We start from the raw sequence: 22621 nt of genomic DNA on the forward strand, positions 1-22621 counted from the left end.
CACCAAGACGGGTTCATGCAGCCTCCGCTTTACTTGCAGCTTCCTCCACAGCTCTTTTCTTACAGCTCTTTTACTTGGGGCACAGCTCTCTCCACTTACAGCTCTCTTCCCCTCAGGGCAAGGGCTATATTTATATAGTAGCGGCAACTGACCTCATCTTGCTCCACACCACCTCATCCAATCAGAATCACACACGCTCCAGGCATGAGCTCAGATTGGTCACAGATAGGCTGACAGATCCAACTTGGCAGGCAGCTTACACATGCAGTTTCACTGCGCATGTTCAGGCAAGGCAGTAAACATATGGGTTTCACTGGGCCTGGCAATGGGCCAGGGTGCCATCTTGGCCCATGCGGCGGCACCTGCTTCCTGCATCTCCCCATTTTAGTTTTATTAGTAGCCCTGGGATCAACATCTTAGGTTGCCCCCATCCATGCCACATCCTTACCCGTCATGGGAGTGACGAACTCACTTTCGCCATCCTGTCTTAGGTTGGTATGCGCACTTGAGGGTCTTACCCATGAATTGATTACTAATTCAGCATGTTGAGCCAACATTGGGGGGAGATGTTCATGCTTCCAAGGCTGCCATAGCCTGCACTAAGGCTCGTTTATCAGCCCTGTGCCGCTCACATATGTGCCATCCACCAAAGCATTCCTCCACACACAACAGTCATCAGGAGCACCCAAAAGGCCATCCCTCCCCAATTTTTTAAGAGTCCCACAGTTCCCTGGATGATCTCCAGCCATTGCTTTGCAGTTGCAATCTCCACATGGGTGTTGTTCATGGCAACAATCGATGCTCACAATTCCTTCATCTTTGTGTAGCAGCATCGCACCAATTGCATGCGACAGATTTGCAGCTCTGGAAAAATTCTGATACTGAACAGAATATTACACATATTCCTGACATATGAGTAATGCAGGAAGCAAATACTAACTGCTCCAACAACAGCTTGTGCAGATTGATAGGGAAATACACGAGCTTGGGGTTGATTTCCTTCAACATAAACTACTCCCACGCCGTTGGATCCATCAGTAAATACACTAACAGCACCTGAGATTGGCTCAGTTTGGGTAAATCTGGGGTATATCAGAGGATTTCTCGTGACAAACTGAAGCCAATTAGTGGAGGCAAGTACCTCAATCCATTTTACATCAGGTTGTTTACTAAAAGCTCCTAGTCCCACCTTTATACCCTTAAGAATTAGCTGGGCTACTCGGGACTCAACCTGAGTTAAGGCAAAGGCAGCCTGGACCCCATAAGTCAAAACTGACTCCTTCAATCTTTGTACAACCTTCCAATCCAGAGGTTCATGATACTGTTGCCCCTGTTGGTCCTGAAATACTGGGATGTGCCCTCGCAATGGTGGGCACATTTTTCCAGACTTTTGCATGAAGATTATGCTTTCCCCCTTTGTCTCCCTCATCTTTATAGGGGGGAGGAGAAGGCAATGGAGGGGCTGATGGTTCGGGTGGCCTACCACGCCTCAAACTCCAGCGGAACATCTAACTACAGATGACTACAGACGTCACTGTCGCCATTGCTGTCACTAGTAGACCCTTCAGAGCTAATTTCTTCTCTTTCTTATCTTTGGTTTGTTGTCTAAGCTGTTCAGGTTTTCGGTGGCTAGCCTGAGAAGCAATCTCCTTAGCTTCCTCAAGCACCACCGTTCCTTCCTCTATTTCAGCACTGTACTCTCCACTGGTGTCCCCTTAATGCTTCATCTCTATTTTCCTGGGAGCCTTACCTTCGTCTCTATTCCTGAGAACCTTAATGCTTTGTCCCCTTTTTTCCAGGGAACCTATCAGGCCTATGCTTTCTTTAGTTACCACTGCTTACCAAAATTATGAGTTCCCCGTACAGGCCACCACTTGTGGTCTCCGCAGTCCTCACCACCCTTGGAGACAGGAACGACACAGACACCAAGACGGGTTCATGCAGCTTCCACTTTACTTGCAGCTTCCTCCACAGCTTTTTTACTTACAGCTCTTTTACTTGGGGCACATCTCTCTCCACTTACAGCTATCTTCCCCTCAGGGCAAGGGTTATATTTATATAGTAGCGGCAACTGACCTCATCTTGCTCCACACCACCTCATCCAATCAGAATCACACACGCTCCAGGCATGAGCTCAGATTGGTCACAGATAGGCTGACAGATCCAACTTGGCAGGCAGCTTACACATGCAGTTTCACTGCGCATGTTCGGGCAAGGCAGTAAACATGTGGGTTTCACTGGGCCTGGCAATGGGCCAGGGTGCCATCTTGGCCCATGTGGCGGCACCCACTTCCCACAGGAGTGCATGTCCTCACACTTGTACGACAAATGCTTTAACCCCAATCTTCCTAGCCCCAGTACAGTAACTGAAAGCATAAGATTATAAAGGTTTTCCTTTCACTTATATTTCTTATGCACAGAACCTCAGCTGCTCCTCTGCTCTTTTTCACTGTCATCTTGAGACAAAATTCAGCCTCTACCAAAACATTACCTACTTTAAGACATATATATATATATATATATATATATATATATATATAAATAATCAGTTATTTCATGGCTGAGCCATGAAGTCGGGTTATGTAACTGCCCACTAGGGGAAGCAGTAAGTACTTTGGGAAACAACTAAATAAAGGCAGGATCAGACAGGTTGCTGTTATGGGTTGAATTTGGTGTGCCTCAATTACGTAGGTTGAGACCCTAACTCTTAATACTCAGAGTTTGGCTATAGAAATAGAATCCCTGGGGACTGGAGACATGGCTCAGTAGCTAAGAGCACTGGATGTCCTTCTAGAAGATGTGATCTAGTCCTAGCACCCACATGGAAGATTTTGTAACTCCAGTTCCAGAGATCTGACACCCTCTTCTGGGCAGTGTCGATGTATGTGATACATACACATGCATGCAGTCAAAACACTCAGATGCATAAAAAATTATAACAAAGATGTCTTAAAAAGAAGAAATAGGCTCATTGCATATGCCAGAGTTAAGATGAGGTCACTAGGGTGGGCTCACATCTGCTTTGATGTGAGCAAAACCAAACTAAACCTCCCATTGCGTAAGCACTTGCTTTGCTCACGCACCGGGGAAAATCAGTTGACTAGCGAGAAGTAGGTGAGAAGCCACTGGACATTCACAGAGGTCAGGTTGGAACGTTGCAGGTCCGGGGCCCAGTTACAGTTTCTCTCAGGTTATTTTCAGCCCCCTTGAGAGACTCAGTGTCTATTCTAATGTATTTATGGCTAATGTACAAAAATCCTTTGAATGGTATCATAGATCACTAGCTTTGCCAACCAAAAGGCTGAGTGTCACAGATTAGAAGAGAGACCCCCCCCCACACACACACGAGCATGCACACACCTTGCTTTAACCTCCCTACCTAATGTCTTCACCAACATATTTTAAAAGTGGCTTGATTTATGACTATCTTTGTTCATTACCTCAAAAGCTCCATCAGACTGTTAACACACCGGAACATGGAATTTGGGTGTACCCGTGCTCCTGAACAATGGCAACTCATATTTGGCCCCAGAATAAGCAATCATACCCTTCGGCGAGCACACCAAGGGCAGAGGGAAACAGTGGTTGTGTAAATCTTACTTCCTAGAGAGCAGCTAAAGGTCTGGTGGGAATTTTGAACACAGCCAAGCATGTGGAGTGCATTTGTTCATCAGTGAGTTTTCAGGTGTTGCATATTCACGAGCTGCTGTCTTATACAAAGTTGCTGACATCACACACTACTTAATCTTTCCTCAGCTTGAAGGGAACGGGTGCCTCTCTAGAGCTTCAACACACAGTGGTGAGCAAGTTTAGCAAAGATAAGGAAAAAACGTCAACAAAGCTAGTTCAAAAGATGAAAGGAATTACAACTCAGGCACCCAATACAGGAAGCTACAGCTGTACACATTTTAAGGACTTAACCCACAGGATTTAATGCTTGTAGGGTGGATGAGACAGGTACAGAAAAAGCCTCACAAACAAGGGGATGGAGCTGAGGGAAACGAGGCTGTCAAATCCAGACAGTATGAGTTAATCAAGTCTTTACCCAGCGCAGCCAAGGTGACTAGAGGGCAAGAAAGGCCTAAGATAGAAAAGGCAGAGCTGTATACAATTCTGTATTCTTCTAGAAGAACCCTGAATACTACACACACACACACACACACGCACACGCACACTATTGTATTTTTATTTTACTTATTTGTGTATATTTTGATGCCCCAGTGCCCCCAGTCATAGCACTTAGGACTCCTTATCACTAATAATACTTCATAATGTCTCTCGTTTTGTTTAAAACACACTGGAAATGCCATGCTATCTCCCAACCTATGCTATGGCTTCTTTTGTGAAGTACACAGCTGTCACTCGGGCTTCTGTGTAACCCGGCACTCTCAGGACTGCACTGGGACATTACCAAGGGCTGAGGCTTCCCCTGGCACATCGGATACCCTCAACAGCTCAAAGCTATCAGACCTCTTATTTGCATGAGTTGCAGACGAAATCTGCATGTAGTCTTTTGGTATAAAGGAGAATGATAAGAAGGTTGGCGCTTCTGTTGGAAGTGCAGAGGGGCGCTCCAGCACACAGGGAAGAGACCTCGAGCCCGCGGGTTTTATTTCATCTCTGTCCCCACCTACTCTACTTTCCTTCCCAAGACACAAAGTAACCTCCCCCACCCCGCCCCCAAATTCACTCTCATGGAGGGACATTAAGCCCCAGGAATCACCAGGGAAATGAAAACTAAAGTCAGGAGACATCATAATGAATCCATTAAGATGTCTGTAGACAGCAAGTGTTGCGGACAGGGATGGGGGCCACTGGCTACTGCTCAGGCCTCATGGGATGTAATGGGGTCCAGGCAGTTTGGGAAATGTTTTGGAAGTGACCTAAAAATTAAACACAATTTAAATATAGTTAAAAGTCAAGCAGACATCTCACTGCGAGGTGTTTACGAGAGAACGGAAAACCTCATCTAATAAATCAATGCACAGGGACCCTTCACACCGTTTATGCACAGAAATCTAAACCTAGGAAACAACCCAAAGCTTCTCAAAGGGGGAAAAGAAAAGGAAGCAACGGCCAAGCCACAACCTGAAGTAGCACTCAACAGCAAGGAGGGAGAAACCACCGACATGCTACACTTAAAATCATTGTATGTATATAAAAAAAACCCTCCTATAAAATACAAAATCGAACTAATCCTTAATGACAAAGAACAAATCAAAGGACTGGGTTATAGCTCAGTGGAGGACTGTTTGCTTTGCGTGTGCAGGCTCTGGGTTCAATTTACAGCTCCACAAGGTAAGGCATGAGCTACAGACAAAAACAAGGCCCGCTGTCGCGGGGTTACGGGGATGCTGTGTGATTGCTTGTGGCTGTTTTTTCATGGATCGTTTTCCAGCAAACGATCATTGAGTTGTCATTCTTCACTGTAGTTTGTTGGGTCTAGACTTGATTTGAAAAGGTTGTCAGGGTGTTCTGAGACCACTCCTCCTTTTTCTCTCTGGAAAGAACGTTCCTCAAGTAAAGATGAACAAACAGATAGGAGCTTCCCAGCTCCGTATTCAGGAAACCAGGTGGATTACTGCGTTTGGCCACTAGATGGCAGCACAAACACAGACTGCTCCTGCCATGATGGAAAAACTGAATGTAAAATTCAGCCGGACCTCTGAACTAAGATTTAAGGATGAGGCAATTACACCAGATGCCAAGGTCTGAGAATTTAACGGAAACCTCTAAGCAACACATACTCGGTTTCTCTATTTTATACACTATTATTTCTAAGCTGGGTTTCGTGGCTCTGTCCTGTATTCCCACAGTACTGGAGGCTGGAGATAAGGAATCATTACAAAGTTGAGGTCAGCCTGGTCTATATAGTGCCTGTCTCAAACTACAAATAAGCAGGCAGGCAGGCAGGCAGGCAGGCATGGTGATGCATACCTGTAATCCAAGAACTTGAGAGGCAGAGGCAGGAGGAAGCCAACCGGAGCTACCTAGCAAGCTCTAGGTCAGACTCGCTTACAGGAAACCCTGTCTGAAAAACCACACCAAACCAAACCAACCAGCCAAAAAAATGAACATTTTGAATGTGATGTGTTCAACTTCTCTTGACTGAACTCATGAGTGATCCTGACTCTCTGAGAGATGGTGTGTTAGAGGAAAATCTTACACATACCTCAACAGGAAGCCAGGCACGGGCCTCAGCACACCCTCCCAGGACCAGTCCTAGGAGCGCAGTGGGTGTGAGCTGCGCTGGACCTTCCTAAACTGAAGGCAATCGGGTATCGATCAAAGCCTGTTGCTGCACGTTTGTCTGACTTCAGTCTGTGGAGAAAGTAGTTTGCCTTTCCATGCACTGCGTATTTCATACACACCTGTGCCCACTGGCTTCTCTGAACTCATGGCAGCTGGAGGCACAGCTAAGCCCTGGAGGTTTCCCAGATGCTGGGGGTGGGGTGAGATGCAGCTTGGCATGCTGTGCAGTGGTCCACACGTGCAACTCCAGTGTTCACTGTTAACTTCTGAGTCTCACCTATCACCCACATGACTACCAGACAACACTCCTAACCTGTACCCCTAACCTGAGTGAACCCCTGTCTCTATCAACCTTGAAGCTAACAGTGAGACGGCACCTGAACGCCACGGGTAACCAAAATAATAAATGGCAGCTCTGTTGGTTTCCCCTTCTTGATGACCTTAGAGATGGCTATTGTTGTTTAGTGTCACGTCTGACATGCAGGATATCAGATATGACTCCTGTGAAAGGGTCACAACCCTTAGGTTGAGAAACACTGGATTAGGTGAGCTGGAGGTCATCGACCTGCACTTTTGGACTTTTGGTCACAGCGATAGCCTTTGCTAAACAAAAAGGTCGGCACTTCAGCATGGCAGAGCCAGACACGGTGAGTAAGGTACCCAACTTTGGGCAAGTGAATACACCCACTTTCTCATTCGGAACACAGAGAAACTCATATTCAAACTCATATTTTGTGACCGTAGACTAAGAACGGCCACCACGATGAGCCACGAACGACAAGCAGGCAGGTGCTTAAAGAACCAGAGTTCTGGCCAGTGCTGAGGCTCCCTCCTTCAGCCCACATCACAGAACTACACCTCCCACTAAGATACTAAAAGTCCCTGGGAAATTGCATAATTTTTAACCAACATGAGAAAATACATGCAATATTGGGTCTGTGACAAGCAATACCTACGGCAGAAGTGCAGAGTCCGAGGACTTTCGAAGAAGAGTAAATTGTCTTTATTGGCTTTGCTCTGCAGCCAAGGGAGAAGAGTCTCCTCTGGGCCAAAAGCATGCTAGAGAAAAGAGACATTGAAAAAGGAGTCAATGAGCGGTCGCTGCACCACTACAAGATCCCCGTGGGTGGCTGAGAGAACACAAGCACATATACAGACATCTTCAATGTTGATGAGGGGTTTAAGGTATATGTACACGGAATGAAAAATGCTTCAGACTTCTTGCCCTCACTATGCTATGTTGTATTTAGACTTCAAGGTTCAGAGCATTAGACGTTAAACCATGCTAATAATGAGTGTGGGGCTCCTAGGACAACTTGTGGGGACTCGCGTCTCTCCTTTAACCATGTGAGTTCTAGACACCCTCCTCAGTCTGTCAAGCAAGCATATTTACCTGCAGAACCACACATTTTGGGTAACTATACTAGCTTTCTTCCCGGCCTCTTTTCCTTTTACATTTCCTTTCTATTATTTATTATTCATTTCTGGAACCACCTGAATGCTCCTCTTCTTCGTCTTATAGAGACCCTCACTCAAACTTTAGGTGGAGAGAGAGTCCAAACTGGAAATCTCCTTGGATCTTACCAGGGACCAACCTCAGCTTGGAGAGGGGTCCTGAGAGAAGGGGTGTCTGGAAGCTGCAAAAACAAACCACTCGCAGTCAATTCGTGAGTGCAAGCTGGTGGCCTATGCTCTGCTGGAGACAGCTTTCCAGACTGCTCTCTCTCTGTTTTGCTTTCTTTTCTTCTCTGGAGAGCTGCAGAAAGCTAGCGCTCTCTCTCTCTCTCTCTCTCTCTCTCTCTCTCTCTCTCTCTCTCTCTCTCTCTCCCTCTCTCTCTCTTGCTTGAGACACTTCTCTCAACAGTACTCTCTTGCTATTCTAAAAAATTCTCTGGATAGCTCATTTCTTGCAGATCATAAGCCCAGTCTTTTATTTTACATATCAATCTAGTCACTTACTTCAGGTTTCCTTTTGATTCCTATGAATCAGTAGCCCATCACTCTAGCTCCTTAATTCGTAGGAGACAGCAAGCACACATTTTCTTTTAATATTGTATAAGGATTCAGAAATCTGATTCTGTTAAACACAGGTGATCAGATAAATGGGTTGGAGTCCATCCTGAAATTACCATTTCTATACTACCCCTGGGCCTAACCTTGCTCGGCCCTAGGCTGACCTTGAACTCAGGAATCTCCCTGCCTTTGTATTTTTCTGACAAGCTGGATCATTAATGCAGCTGCCTTTGTTCCTCTAGATTCTTGAATCACGCATAATTCATATTGCATCCTTACACTTTGCATAGTTGAGAAATTATGTATTTTCCAACTCATGTTTTTAGAGTTATTTTCCACAGCCCTAAGGGCTGTCCGGAAGGTCCCAGTGTTTACCATTTTGTTAATATGTTAACTGCACCTTTGCCTCCTGGTCTTAATACTATCTGATTGTCATGGAGTCATTAAGGTTAACAGGGAGGACATTCCTTAAAGGAGAAGTGTAAAATATGCACATTATTATACAAACAAGCCTTATGACCATGGCAGCCATGGACACTCATAGAGGACCACATCCATTGACCCTGTCCCAGGGGCAGGAACCGTGCTATTCTGTCCCCACCAAGGCCATGCTGGACCCGGTAGAGTCTCTCCCTCAAGGATCTTGGGGAACCCCAAGGAAAGAGGAGGAAGAAGAACTATAGGACCCGAGGGGTTGAGAACACCAGAAGAACACAGCCCACAGACATCAACTAAGTAGGGCTCATAGAGAACTTACCCCTATGTGCTGATCATAGTGTCCTTGAAAATCCTAGCAGTTGTAAGAGTAAAGTGGGAAGATCATGTTTGTGGCTAGCCTGGGCTAGCAAGACTGTCTCAAAATCTTGAGTGAGCATGCAGCTCAGCAGAGGAGTACTTGCCGTGCACAAGGAAAAGTCCTGTGTTTAATCCCAGCACCTTAAAAGAAAAGAAAAACCCTAAAGCCACCTCCCCTTGAGTTCCCTTTGAAAATGCCCACTGCATTCCTCTGTGGTGCTTCAGTATTCTTAAATAAATAAAGGTATTCTTTTGAGACATCCCCTCAGATCCACTGATGTTTTATTGAGATTGACATTAAGTCATTTTGCATTGAGATTTGTGTAGATATTTTAAATTAAATTATAAAGGTTTTGGGCCAGTATGGTGGCCTTTGATCCCAGTGCTCTGGAGGCAGAGCCAGGTGGGTATCTGTGAAAAGCCCAGACTGGTCTACAGAGTGAGCTCCTGTAGTAATTAATAATAATAATAATAATAAATATCTTTGATCTCATCATGAACATGAAATTTTAGTAAATAAAAAGACAACTTCTAGAAGTTTTAATATCCAGAATAGATCATTTAGGAACTAGACAAATTTCAGTTGTGGTCATCTTGGTAACAATCAATAGTAATAAAAAGACAGTTTATAAGCTGGGCCCAGAGGGGAGGGTCTGCAATCCCAGCTATGCCAAAGAGTGAAACTGGATTGTCAGAACATCCATCCCTTAACTCCCTAAAGTTTTGACCTGGGGGTCTAATGAGGTCCAGTCTGGCCTTGGATTTTCTATGAGGCAGAGGCGAGCCTTGAACTCCTGATCCTCCTTCCTCGACTTCCAAAGTGCTGGAATTGCAAGCCTATGCCATGACACTTGGCTTCTTCAAACAGGTTCTTGATGAACGAGAAGCTATGGATCTTACATTAATTTTGAAGCTGGGTTTCCTGGACAACTATTTCAAGAGTCTCCAGTTACACAAGAAGGATTCATTGGGCACTGCTTCTGTACCCGTGGGGAAATCATGCAGTCTCAGGAAAATGCAGGGAGATCTGGGCAATCAAGCTTCTCGACTGCCCAGCTACTTAGATAGAACTGGAAAGAAATCCCAGCAAACAGAACTCATCAACTATCAGCTTTTATTCTGAGTGTGTAAGGCAGCTGTAACACTACGTGGTGTTTCTTTTCACTTCTTACACTAGGAAGGGGTCGGACTTGGCTCACTGGGAGAAGGGTTTGCTGTGAGTGCACACATTAGGACTTGAGTGTGGATTTGCACACTTGATGACAAGTCTTGCCTATGCAAATGCTGGTGCCCCTTCCCCTCCCCTCCCCACCCCCCTGTAAAAGGGACTGTGTGTTCCTCAGTTCCTTCGAACCTAGGGCCATGCGCAGGTTAGGCAAAGCTCTCTAGCAGTCTTAACTATGTTTCTAGTTCTTATTTTCTTTTGAAGCTTGGGCAAACTAAACTGTCTCCAACTCCTTATGTAGCCTCAGGCTAGTCCTGACTCCACCCTTGGCCACTCAAGTAGCTGTATAGGTGTAGGTAGCCCTTGTGATTTTTGACTTGGGAATTAAATATAGTGTATTGCCAAGTTGGCTTATTGGTTTTTCAATCACCAAGGGGGCAAACACACTTTATTCAGTTACAGATTCTGAGCCTTAGAAGAAAGCTAGTTTTCCTATTTATTATTATTATTATTATTTTGTTTTTTTGAGACAGGGTTTCTCTATTCTTATTCTTCTTATTTTGGTTTTTTTCAAGACAGGGTTTCTCTGTATAGCACTGGCTGTCCTTAAACTCAGAAATCTGCCAGCCTCTGCCTCTCAAGTGCTGGGATTAAAGGTGTGTGCCACCATTGCCCTACCTCATTTATTTATTTTTGAGACAGGTCTTATGTAGACCAGGCTATCCTCAAGGCAAGGGTGACCCTGAACTCCTGATCCTCTGGCCTTCACCCTCGAAATGGGATTACTAGCCTCATTACATCTGCATGGCTTTTGATTTTTATTATTTTTTTATTTTTATTTTTATTTTTTTTTTGCTAGAAAAAGGTAGTTGGCTTTTGGTTTCTCCTTAAGGGTCTGTGAAGAAAACCAGAGAGATGTGAGTCAGGGTGACCCAGGCAATCTAATCACGGCATAGGGTATATAAAATATGAAACCCATGTTAGATACACAGGGATCAACAGAAAAATAAAACTACCATTTTATCATCTCTAGGGTGGACTGATTCATTTCTGGAAGACCGTGGGCAACCTAGAGGTTAAAAGTTGAAGGAAAACCGCAAATCTCAAAGGTAGGCAAAACATTCACAACTCAGTTTAAACATGGTTAAAGTTTAGTGCTCTGAATTTACCACTCTAACTACCAAGTTACAAGTCTGACCCACAGGAGGTATACAGACATAGTTGTGTTAGCAATCTGAAAACGTCAGGAACCTTCAGGTTACCTGAAAGCTCAAGAAAGATTTATCAGAGACAGTCTCTCGATAAATAACATTGCTCCCTTTATTTTCACCACATGCCATACCTGTTAGCCCAGTTCTAGAATGTTTATAAAGTTCGCTAATTGCAACAGAACAGTTACAATTAGGCGAACAGGGTTCCAGCTTTCAAAGTACAGAGGCATTCAAGGCCATATGAAGAGGTGAAGCATGAATAAAAAATACAGTCAAGTTTATCAGCATAAGAGTTAAGAGGCACCATTCAAAACGGGCTTTAAGGCCGCGTGAAAGTGGAATTCTCTCACAAGGGAAGCGGTTTAGTCACCTGATGCTGAAATTAGGATACCGCACACAGGCAAAAGTTGAACAGATTTACAGACTGGCTGCCTGCAGCCCTGAGCAAGCTTCCCGTGTGTCACCTACCTACCCAGCAGCCCATAGGTGGAACACTGAATGGAGGTGCTCAGAGGCGAGCGGCTCAGATCTACAAGGCTGCTTGACCCTCAGACACCACCGATTAAGACTGCTTTTGTCTTTTGCAAAGCTCAGAAAAGGTAAGTTCAGGCGTCTGGTTTAACTGCTTTAGTTTCCCTTTCCAACCCTGAACTTTCGCTCTATCTGGGCTAGGGAGGTAGCTCAGTTAGTAGGGACGAAGCTCTGGGTTCCCATCTAGTCACCGAATAAAACCAGCAGCGGTGGCGCACACCTCTAATCTTAGCCCTGGGTGTGTGGGTCGGGTGTGTGGGAGTGGAGATAGGAGGATTAAAAAGCTCCTTTGCCACAAAACTACTTCGAGAACAAGAGACTGTCTCAAGAAACAAACACAAACATCTAACACGGATGAACTGAAGTCAGTATTGCCCTTGCAAAGGTGCGTTCTAAACACCCAGACTACACAATCAAGAGTAAAAGGGACAAGGGTGGACTTTTCTCCAAAGAAAAGCCTGTCAACCCCAAGGTAAATCCCACAGTCTCCGCTGCGGTCCAACCATGTGCCTAGTACCGTTGCTTCTCCTGCCCGCCAACCTCCCTTTGGCTCCCGGCTCCGCAAACTCTGTACGCTCCGGGCCGAGTCACCGCTCACTACGTCCCGCCCGCTTACGTCGTTCTCCTGGTTCGAATGCGTCTTTGGCCTTAGTCCGGAGGTCGCTAGGTGTGGCCGGGGTCCCTGGCGAAATGCACTCGGGGATCCAGAAGCAGAGTGCAGCAGGAACCCTCCTGATTGTGGAGAAGGCGGGGTGGAGGCGGTGCGTGGCTGTGACCAGGGATTGGCTCCGGTATCAGGGCGAAGGCTACAGATTGGTTACGGATTTCTCCAATCGTGGCGCGCCCTGTGCGGGTGCACACGAAGCTCGCAGGCTAGGGAAAGGGCGTGGCCTTGGCTGAGTATCCAGGATAAACTGGAAGTGTGCGACTGTTTGGAGCAGAACTGATTTTAAATCTCCGCTGCGTGGATTTGAAGCAGGTTCTAGGAGAAAGACTTGAAAATGCTTGAGAGGCCGGCCTGTGTAGGTGTCTATGTGTTCCCTCTGATGGGGAGAGAGGAGGGAGAGGGAATCTTTCCTTCGGAACTGTAAAGTGATGCAGGACCTAAAGGGCAGAGGAAGTGACACTGAAGCGGGAGGACAAGCTGTTAAGAGCACAGCTTGGGGCTTAGATTTTCTTCCTCTTGCGTTTAAAGGAGTCGAGGTATTGTAGGTCACGAGAGTGGCTGAACGCTGTACTCACGCCTGTAGGAAGGAACAAAAGCGGATTTGGTTGGATGCACTGACCTTGCCACAGTGAGCCAAACGCTTCTGATCACGAACATTAAAGGAGCTCATTGTAAGCAAGGGCACAGGCAGGCTGCTGAACTGACCGACCCATGGTGGGAAGAAGATGTTTACCAAAGATATAGGAGAGAGAGAATAACTAAAGGATTTGGGGAAAGTCCAAAGCAGTTATGGGAAGAGAGCAGAGAGGCAGACTGGCAAGGGCTGTCTCTCCAGAGCAGAGGGAATAGCAGGAAAAACCTTGCGAGTTATAAAGAAAAACCGGTGGCTGCAGCTTCAGGGGTGTGTGTGTGTGTGTGTGTGTGTGTGTGTGTGTGTTTATCCTGTGAATTGGAACAGCCTGGAAGTTTAGAATAGAAGGGGAGGAGGGCTTGAGAGCTCTGTGGCTTTGGTAGGCACTTTGTATCTTAATAGGCAAGTGGCTTTTCCTGGCAGACAGAAACTTTCAGAGGTCCTTAAGGATGAGGGTGAACTTTTGTCTCTCCCTGAAATTCTTCAGTGGAGTTTGAGGTGAGGCAAGCCTTCATTTTGAACCCATTCAGTGGGTCTGCCCATTTTCGGGATTCTTGGAGTTTTCCCCTTTGGACCTAAAACTCATGACGATCTGGAATGGCTTTATCTGCACTTGGTGTTCTGTTGATATTGCTGAGGTTGAGTTGGGGAACATCGCAGTTCGTTCTCAAGGTTTTTGAGGCTAAGTGGCTGCTCGGTGTCCCTTTCTTTTCTCTCTCTTCTCCTTTTCACATACAACCATTACAGTAAGTTGCTAGTTTCTTATTTCAAAACACAGGGTATGTTTCATGACCACTGTGTTCCTAGTTTCTGATATAATTACACTGCCCACATGGTGGACTGCTGCCTTTACCGTTTCTTTGACTTGTGGTTTCCATGCTCATTAAAATAGTCAATTTGCTGGCTGCAGCCATCTTGGAGCAAAACATGGAATCTACAAGTTGAAGTTTTCTGTTCTTTGTTTGCTTGTCCTTTTGTTTTCAAGATAGGATCTCACTGTGCACCCTTGACTATTTTAGCTACTTAGCCCATTGCCCCCAAACTCAGACACCCTTCTGCTTCAGCCTCTAGAGTGCCAAGAGATACAGACATGCAGATGCTTGCTCAGCTTGTGAGTTGGAAATTAGTGCTTCCCAGCTAGGCAATAATAGTGATGTTGGCATTAATTTAAATGTTTCAGAAGCCTTGGCAGAAAGTGTGCATTTACCCTCAAAGAGATTGCAAAGGTCACTCTGTCTCTTTCTGTCTCCATCCACATATATTCTCTGGGTTGAATGCAGTTCAGCTGCTAGCACTTGCAATTTAAACTAGTCACATCATCTTCGAACTGTTGTCTTAAATTTACATATCATTATAGTAGGGAAAGTGATTGAAGATATGAGGTGTATATGTAAATGATAATCATCAAAACTGCCCTTGGGAAAAGTTCAACAGTAGTCTTCTAGATGTGGGTTCACTGCACATCTCCCAGCTAACATCAGAAATCATGAACACTCGCAAGCTTCTGCTGGGTGGGAACTCAGTGTGAACACAGGCAAGCCTCTGCTGGGTGAGAACCTGGTGTGAACACAGGCAAGCCTCTGCTGGGTGGGAACTGCCCAGCTGAGGAGGTGTTGGTCTCCTTCTCTCTGTGACTTTGCCTCTGGAACTCCTGGTCCACATCCATAAAGGTGCATGTAAACTTTCAAGGGATGCTAACAGGCTGAAGATTCTCATCTCCAGGGATTGTCCATGAAGACTTGCTCCCTCTGTCTGTCCTGCTGTGCAAAGTTAGAGTTTCAGGCTATTTGCATTGCACACTTGGGCTCTGAGGCAGTGTTGGTACATAAACCAACTTAGATTCTCTGAGTTCTTAAAGATGGATGGTGATGAAACACTTTGTGTAAAATAGAGCAGAGCAAGAGGATAAATGTACATCAAACCTCTGAAACGCTCTTGTAATGTGAAGTAATCCAGCTGCAAACACTGAAGGCGAAGTGTCAGAAAAGCAGTCTGGATGAGCCAGATCTCAGGTTTAAAGCTTTGCATGTAGCATTTACTATGTTTCTGATGGTGCTATGGTCAACAACAACAACAACAGACCACGTTCTAGGGAAATGTATAGGGGAATATAACATTAAATGTTAACGCTCACAGGTAGTAATGAAAGTGATAGCCACTAGATGGCGTATGATGCCGTCTGAAATGTATGTATCTAATTGGTGTTTTGAGTCAGGTAACACTGATTGCTGAGTTAGAGACACATCACTAAAGATGTGTTTGTATAGTGTCTTACTTTGGGTCTTACTGCTGTGAAGAGGCTCCATGACCATAACAACTCTTACAAAGGACAACATTTAATTGGGGCTGGCTTACAGGTTCAGAGATTCAGTCCATTATCAAGGCATGGAAGCATCCAGGCAGATGTGGGGCTGGAGGAGCTGAGAGTTCTATATCTTCATCCAAAGGCATATAGGAGGAGACGTCCAGGCATCTAGGATGAGGGTATTAAAACCGTTGTGCACAGTGACACACCTAAACCAACAAGGCCACACCTCTTAATAGTGCCCCTCCCTGGGCCAAGCATATACACACCATCACAGATGGATTTGATAGGCTTTCACTCTTCCTGTCTATTCCCCTCTATTTTAGATTCCTTTCTTGCGTCTTTTTCTCTACTGCTTGTCTGGTCAGGGAATATTTTTAAGACATGCTAGGGAAATTTGACAACCCATGGTACTAAGGCAGCTCTTTTCTAAGTCAGAAAGAGCCACCCCTCTCTTCTAGAGCATCTAGTTTTTTATGAATATGTGTTTATTATCTTTATTCCCTATTAGACAGTTACCTATCCCCAATTCTATGAAATGTATTTATTTATCTTATGTGTAAGAATGTTTGCCCTGCATGTGTGTATGTGTATCATGTGCATGCCTGGTGCCCGTGGAGGTCTGAAGGAGGCATCAGATTCCATGGAACTGGAGTAGGAGATGGTTGTAAGCCCCCTCAAGGGTGCTGGGACTCAAACCCAGGTCTCCTGGAAGATCAGCCAGGGTGCTTAACTACTGAACCATCTGTCTACCCCACTACTTCCCAATTCATGTCGCTGTCCAACAAAGAGTTCTGAATAAATAATTCCTATAGCATAGGCAGCTGTGATTTTCTATGGGATCTTACCTAGCTCCCTAGGGAGACTGGGTCTGACCTAACCTGGGAAGGTCTCTGTAATAAAATGTGGGAGAGTGTGTGGGTCACTTCTTTGTGGATTTGCAGCTAAATATTTCACTTTTTCTCTAGTTATTGTGAATTTTGATTTCTGGTTGCTCATTACGTATATATAGAAAGGACTGAAGTTTATTTTTTGTTTGTTGACTGAGATGGGGAGGGGTGTGTGTGTGTTTGTATAAAATGTGTGATGTATGTGTTTCCAGTGAGCATGCACAGGTGTGTATGTGTGGATATGGATATGGAGGCCAGATGTCAACACTGCGTATCTATTTCTCGATTGCTGGCCACCTTAAGTTTTAAGACAGACTTTCTCATTAAATTTGGATTTACATAACTGGCTAGACTGGCTGGCCAGTAATCCCCAAGTGCTTGTCTGTCTCTGTTCCATCATCTCCAGACTTGGGGTTACAGATGTGTGCCCTCTCTCCCACTCATTTGATGACGTTGAGGATCCAAACTCAGGTCTTCATGCTTAGATGGCAGGCACTTTACTAACTTAACCATCTCCCAACCCCTGTGATCTAATATTGTCATCTTGACAGGATCTAGAGTCACTGGAGAGACGAGCATCTGGATATGGCTTTATTAAGGTAGTTGCTATGGTTAGACCCTCCCTAAGTGAGAGTTGCACCATCCTTAGGCTGGGGTACCAAATTGCTGAAGAAGCAAAACCTGAGTACCAGCATCCATTCATCTCTCCCTGCCTCGTGACTGCAGATGCAATGCACTGTGACCAGCCGCACCTCCATCATTTCCCTATTGATCCCTATCAATTCGACTGAATCTATAACTGAGAGAAAAAAATAAACAACTCCTCTTCCTCCTCTTCTTCCTCCTCTTTCTCCTTTTCCTCCTCATTTCCTCCCCCGTTTCTACCTATAACCCACTCCTCCTTTTTGAGACAGAGTATCATTATGTAGCCTTGGCTGGCCCTGGAAATTGTTATGTAGACCAGGCTGGCTTTGGCTCAGAGATCTGGGTGCCTCTTCCTCCCAAATACTGTGATTAAAGGTTCTTCCACCATGTCCAGCTCTGGTGGTTTGAATAGGACTCTGGTGTTTGAATGCTTAGCCAGTAAGGGAATGGCACTATTTAGAAAATGTGGTCTTGTTAGAGTGGCTGTGGCTTTGTTGCAGGAAGTGTGTCACCTTGGGGGCAGAGTTTGAGGTCTTCTATGTTCAAGCTGCCACCCAGTGTGGTATACAGTCTCCTGCTGCCTGGGAATCAAGATGTAGAACTCTCAGCTCTTTATCCAGCATCATGCCTGTCTACATGCTGCTATATTTTTCACCATGACAATAATGAACTAAATCACTGAAATTGTATCCTAATTAAATGTATTCCTTTATAAGAGCTGCTGTGGTCATGGTGTCTCTCCTAACAATATAATCTTTTTTCTCACTCAATTTACATCCTGCTCACTGCCCCCTTCCAGTCATCCCCTCCCACAATTCTTCTCATATACCACTCCTCTTCTCCTCTGAGTGTGTGGAGCCCCCCTGGGTATCCACCCCCCACCCCCGGGGCCCCCCACCCCGACCCTGGCACTTCAAGTTTCTGCAAGGCTAGGTGCTTCCTCTCCCCCTGAGGCTAGACAACGCAGCCCAGCTAGTAGAATATATCTCACATACCAGCAACAGATTTTGGGATAGACCCCGTTCCAGTTGTTCAGGACCCACATGAAGGTCAAGCTGCACATCTGCTACATGCGAGGCCTAGGCCAAGCCTGTGTATTTTCTTTGGTTGATCGTTCAGACACTAAGAGCTCCAAGGGCCTAGGTTAGTTGACTCTGTTGGTCTGCCTGTGGAGTTCCTATCCCCTTTGGGGCCCACATTCCTTCCTCTTATTCTTCCATAAGAGTCCCTAAACTCCAACTACTGGCTGGCTGTGGGTGTTTGTATCTGTCTGAGTCAGCTGCTGTGTGGGAGCCTCTCAGAAGACAACATGCTTTTGTCTGCAAGCATAACAGAGTATCATTAATAGTGTCAGGGACTGATGCTTGCCCATGGGGTGGGTCTCAAGTTGGGCAGGTTATTGGTTGGCCATTCTGTCTCTGCTCTCTTTCCTGTGCCTGCATTTCTTTTAGACAGGTTGACCATTTTATGGATGAGTCGGTGTCTTTATATCTCCGGGGTTCCTGCCTGCCTATGGGAGGTGGCCTCTTCAGGTCCCATATCCCCAGTGTAGCAATAAAATTGTAAGACACCAGATAAACTTTCTTTTCTTAAATTGCTTCTACTAAGTATTTTGTGGCATCAAGGAGAAAAGTAACTAAGACGTTGACCTTGTGTCTTTTGACCTTGGGAAATTCGCTGATTAGTTGTAAGAAAAATACATAGATTCCCTGGGATTTTCACACAAAAGCATATTGACAGCAAACAAAGACAGCTTCATTTTATCCTTGCTTATCCACATGCTTGTAGGATCTTTTCTTGTGGTACTGTACGTCATAGTTAGAGTTCCATTGCTGAGAAGAGACACCATGACCACATCAAGTCTTATAAAGGAAAACATTTCATTGGGGCTGGCTTACAGTTCAAAGGCTTAGTCCATTATTAGCATGGTGGAAAGCATGGCAGCACACAGGTAGACATGGTGCTGGAGGAGCTAAGAGTTCTGTATCTGGATTGGCAGGTAACAGAAAGAGGGAAAACCACTGGGCTTGGCTTGAGTTTCTGAAAACTGGCTTTGAGTCAAAGCTCCCTCCTCTCCCCCAGTAACACATTTCCTCCAACAAGGCCATACCTCCTTTAACAAGGTCACAAGTCCTAACCTTTTCAAATGATGCCATTTTTTATGAGCCTATTGGAAGCCATTTTCATTCAAACTACCGCACTACTAAGACAGCCAGGGCAGAGCCCCATGCCTTCCTCCAGGCTGGGGTCATGGGGATGGGGATGGGTGCCACTACCTAACAAATCTGTGATACACAATGTGCAATGAGGAGATAGGAAAGATAAAATCAATGTGTAGCAGTGAGTGTGCAGGCTATCAAGAGAGGCACAACTGGAGATGTGATGGTGGTGACAGGTGACAGAGAGGTCTGAGGGATCCCCCACGCTCAGGGCAACAACAATGGAGGCCAAAATAAGAGAAGGTTCTCTTTCTGAACTGGACCTCTTTGAGGACCACTGTGGTCTGAGATGCTACTGAAAAGTGTAACATAAAAACAAAAAGTCTAGGCCTTTAGGCCCAGGCTTGAGAATGTGACCTTTGTGACTCAATGCTCCAAAGCATGCTAATCATAAAACAGATACCAGCATTTCTCTACCCACTTGCTTCCTGGGTTCAGGGAATGTTTGTTCAAAAAAAGTCACCCCGACATTTCCTGGAACCTGCTATGCAAATGTGCTATTGTTAGAGGCTCATAGAAACTGTCTTGAAAAATAACCACACAATTACAAGGTATTTTTCCTTGTGACTTCCATTTCCTCGTGACTCTTAACTGGTATTTTTGGTATTTTCCAATAACACCCTCCCCACCCTCTTGGGTTGTGTTTTTTTTCCTTTAAATACTCCCTTCCCCAGCAACTAGGGGTTCTACGGTCCTCTACCCCTGCGTGCTTTATGACTGTGGGCCCCAGAGTGCGCCTGGAATAAAAAGTCTTGTGGTTTGCATCAAGGCCATTTCTTGTGAGTGATTTGGGGTGCCGCCTCTCCTGAGTCAGAATGTGGGGGAGTCCTCACTTTGTGGGTCTTTCACTACAGGAGGTCATGCTGGTGTCTGTGGTCAATGCTTCTGCCCCAGGCCATTGATGAAGCCTGAGAACCATCGGGTCAAATGCAGTCTGTGCTGATGCTTGATGTCTTGGTGATGTTCTTGGGCTTGGCTGCCTCCAGGAACCATGTTGATGTGAGGCGCATGTACCTGAGACCATGTTGAAGCCTGTGGTCTAGATGCAGCTAGGGGGCTGTGTTTGTTGATGTCTGCTGCCTGTATTATCATAGAAGCCAATGTGGATGTTTGTGGTCTGAGCTGCTGCCTGAAACCATGGTGATGGCAAACTCCTCCCTGGCAGCCAAAAAGCAACATTGGCTGTGATGTAGGCATCAGAGAGTTAGCCCTATCCCTTTCAGGAGAGCTGGCTGTGCTCTTAGTTGTCCCACAGCACTATGGTATAGGGAGTGGTGTAGTCAAGGGAGAGCTGGCCCTGCCCCTCACTGGCCAGTGCATGGTTTTCATCAGTTGATGGTTTTTGGTATGGACACAGGCAGAGAAAGAGGCATCCTTTCTTAGGGAACTGGCCACTAGAAGTCTACCATGTCCTGTAAGTATATGAGCAACACAAAATGAACTTGTTACCTCCCCCACTTCTTTTTTTGTTGCAGGGTAGACATGGGAGGACTGAGAGGTAAGCACAATTGGTGTGCGTGTTGTGAGATACCCAAATAATAGAGGGTGTAGAGAGAGAGAGATCCAGTGTCACATTGAATATGAGTGGTAAGAATGGAAGCCCTTGTGTTTTTCCTAGGTTAGAGCGACAAACATTTAGTTTTTCATTAAGTATGATGCTGTGTGGGCTTTTGGTGTACAATTCACTGTCTTCCATTTATTTACTCCAGGGACTGCAGTAATAATATTGTGCCATTCACATATTTTTTTCCCTCTTTGGAGCATTGGATTTTTAAAAAATTAATCATGCCATTTGTGATATTCCACTTCCTGGTTACCCCTCCACCAACCACCATCCCACACCCACCTTCCTCCCTCTCCTTTTCCTGTATGAGAGTGCTCCCCCACCCACCTGCACTCTCCCACCCTACTGCTCCGCATTCCCCTATGCTGGGACATCAAACCTCCCTGGGACCATTGCTGTCAGGCAAGGTCATCCTTTGCTACATATATATCTGGAGTCATGGATCCCTCCAGGTACATTCCTTTGGTTGGTGGTCCAGACCCTGGAAGAACTAGGTGATCAGGCCTCCAATGGGGTTGCAAACCCCCCTTTGTTCATCTAGTCCTTCTGCCAGCTCCTCTACCAGGTTCCCTGAGCTCAGTCTGATGGTTGGCTCCAACATCTGCATTGGTCAGTTGCTGGCCAGCCCTCCCAAGGAACCACAACACTAGGTTCCTGTCAGCAAGTGCTTCTTGGCCACTTCAACAGTGTTGGGTTTGGTGTCTGCAGACATGATGGGTGGGGAAGTGCCTGGTTAGTCCTTCCTTCAGTCTTTATTACATTTTTTTTTGTCCCTGATCTTCCTCTGGACAGGAACATTTCTGGGTTAAAACTTTGAGATGGGTGGGTGGCCCCATCCCTTGACCAGGAGCCGTGCCTATCAACTGGAGGTAGTCACAACAGGTTCTATCTCCCCATTCTTTGCACATTTTGGTTAAAGTCACGCCCATTGGGTCCTGGGAACCTCATGTTTCCTGGGTGTCTAGGACCTCCAGTGGCTATCCCCAGTTCCTCATCCTTTACTGCTACATATTTTTGTTTTATTTTCTGACCCTCTGTACTGTAGCCTCCCATAAGCCTGAAGCAGGCTGAGCCAGAATTTGATCTTGCTGCCACTAAGGAGATTATCTAGGGCAGAGCCTTCCTCCCTAGATCACTCTATTGTTCAGTCACTGTCACTGTTCCTCTTCAGGGTACTGCTACCTGCTGAGAGGCCCCAGAGCTATTCCAGAGACTACGCCCTATCCTGCACATCATCATCTGCAGCTGGTTCCAGGCTCCAAGAATGAATTGGCAGGAATGGGGCTCCCCCCTCCTTTATAAAGGGTGTCCACCATTAAACATTTGAACCTTGAGCAGACTAGCATGTTCCATTATTTCTCAACCCGCCTAGGTTCCCTCTTTGCTTTCTGCTCCAGCAACACTGTACATCTCTGATATCTCCTTCAGTTCCAGATACTGCCCTCCTTATTTCTTCCTCCTCCTCTCTCCCTCCCAGGTCCCCATCTCCCTCTACCTACCACAGTTGTCCTGTTTCCCTCTCAATGTAGGACGGAAGCATCTACACCCTGATCTTCCTTCCTTTTGTGCTCCATATGGTCTGTGGATTATATTATGGGCATTGTGAGCTTTTGGGCTAATATCCACTTATTAGTGAGTACATACCATGTGTGTTGTTTTCTGTCTGGGTTACTTCACTCAGGATATTTTTTAGTTCCATCCATTTTCTTGAGAATTTCATGAAGTCATTGTTT

The 22621-nt window shown here is 45.7% G+C and overlaps 1 protein-coding gene and 1 long non-coding RNA gene across 7 annotated transcripts in view; one reads left to right on the forward strand and one right to left on the reverse strand.

Moving 5' to 3' along the window:
- Positions 1-12712, reverse strand: part of Kyat3 (kynurenine aminotransferase 3) — a 42454-nt gene extending 29742 nt beyond the window's left edge. For 2 of the 6 annotated variants that reach the window (XM_029474941.2, XM_021157231.3), the window contains exons 1-2: positions 12584-12706; positions 7209-7311 (exon numbers count right to left, since the gene is read on the reverse strand). In XM_029474941.2, coding sequence (XP_029330801.1) covers positions 7209-7310 — 102 coding nt within the window. In that variant the 5' untranslated portion in view covers position 7311; positions 12584-12706. Of the gene's footprint in view, positions 1-1842; positions 2050-7204; positions 7312-9022; positions 9202-12583 lie in introns of those variants that run through there. The other 4 variants (XM_029474940.2, XM_029474943.2, XM_085835461.1 and 1 more) reach the window with 4 other exon arrangements.
- Positions 12713-12866: 154 nt separating this feature from the next.
- LOC115030646 (uncharacterized) lies at positions 12867-22222 on the forward strand. Its single transcript, XR_003836245.2, has 3 exons — positions 12867-12989; positions 20800-20822; positions 22060-22222. It is a non-coding gene; the product is annotated as an uncharacterized LOC115030646 (long non-coding RNA).
- Positions 22223-22621: the final 399 nt, after the last annotated feature.

This window comes from Mus caroli, unplaced genomic scaffold (genome assembly GCF_978045245.1).
Source record: "Mus caroli unplaced genomic scaffold, Mus_caroli_1 scaffold_3, whole genome shotgun sequence".
Taxonomy (NCBI): Eukaryota; Metazoa; Chordata; class Mammalia; order Rodentia; family Muridae; genus Mus; species Mus caroli.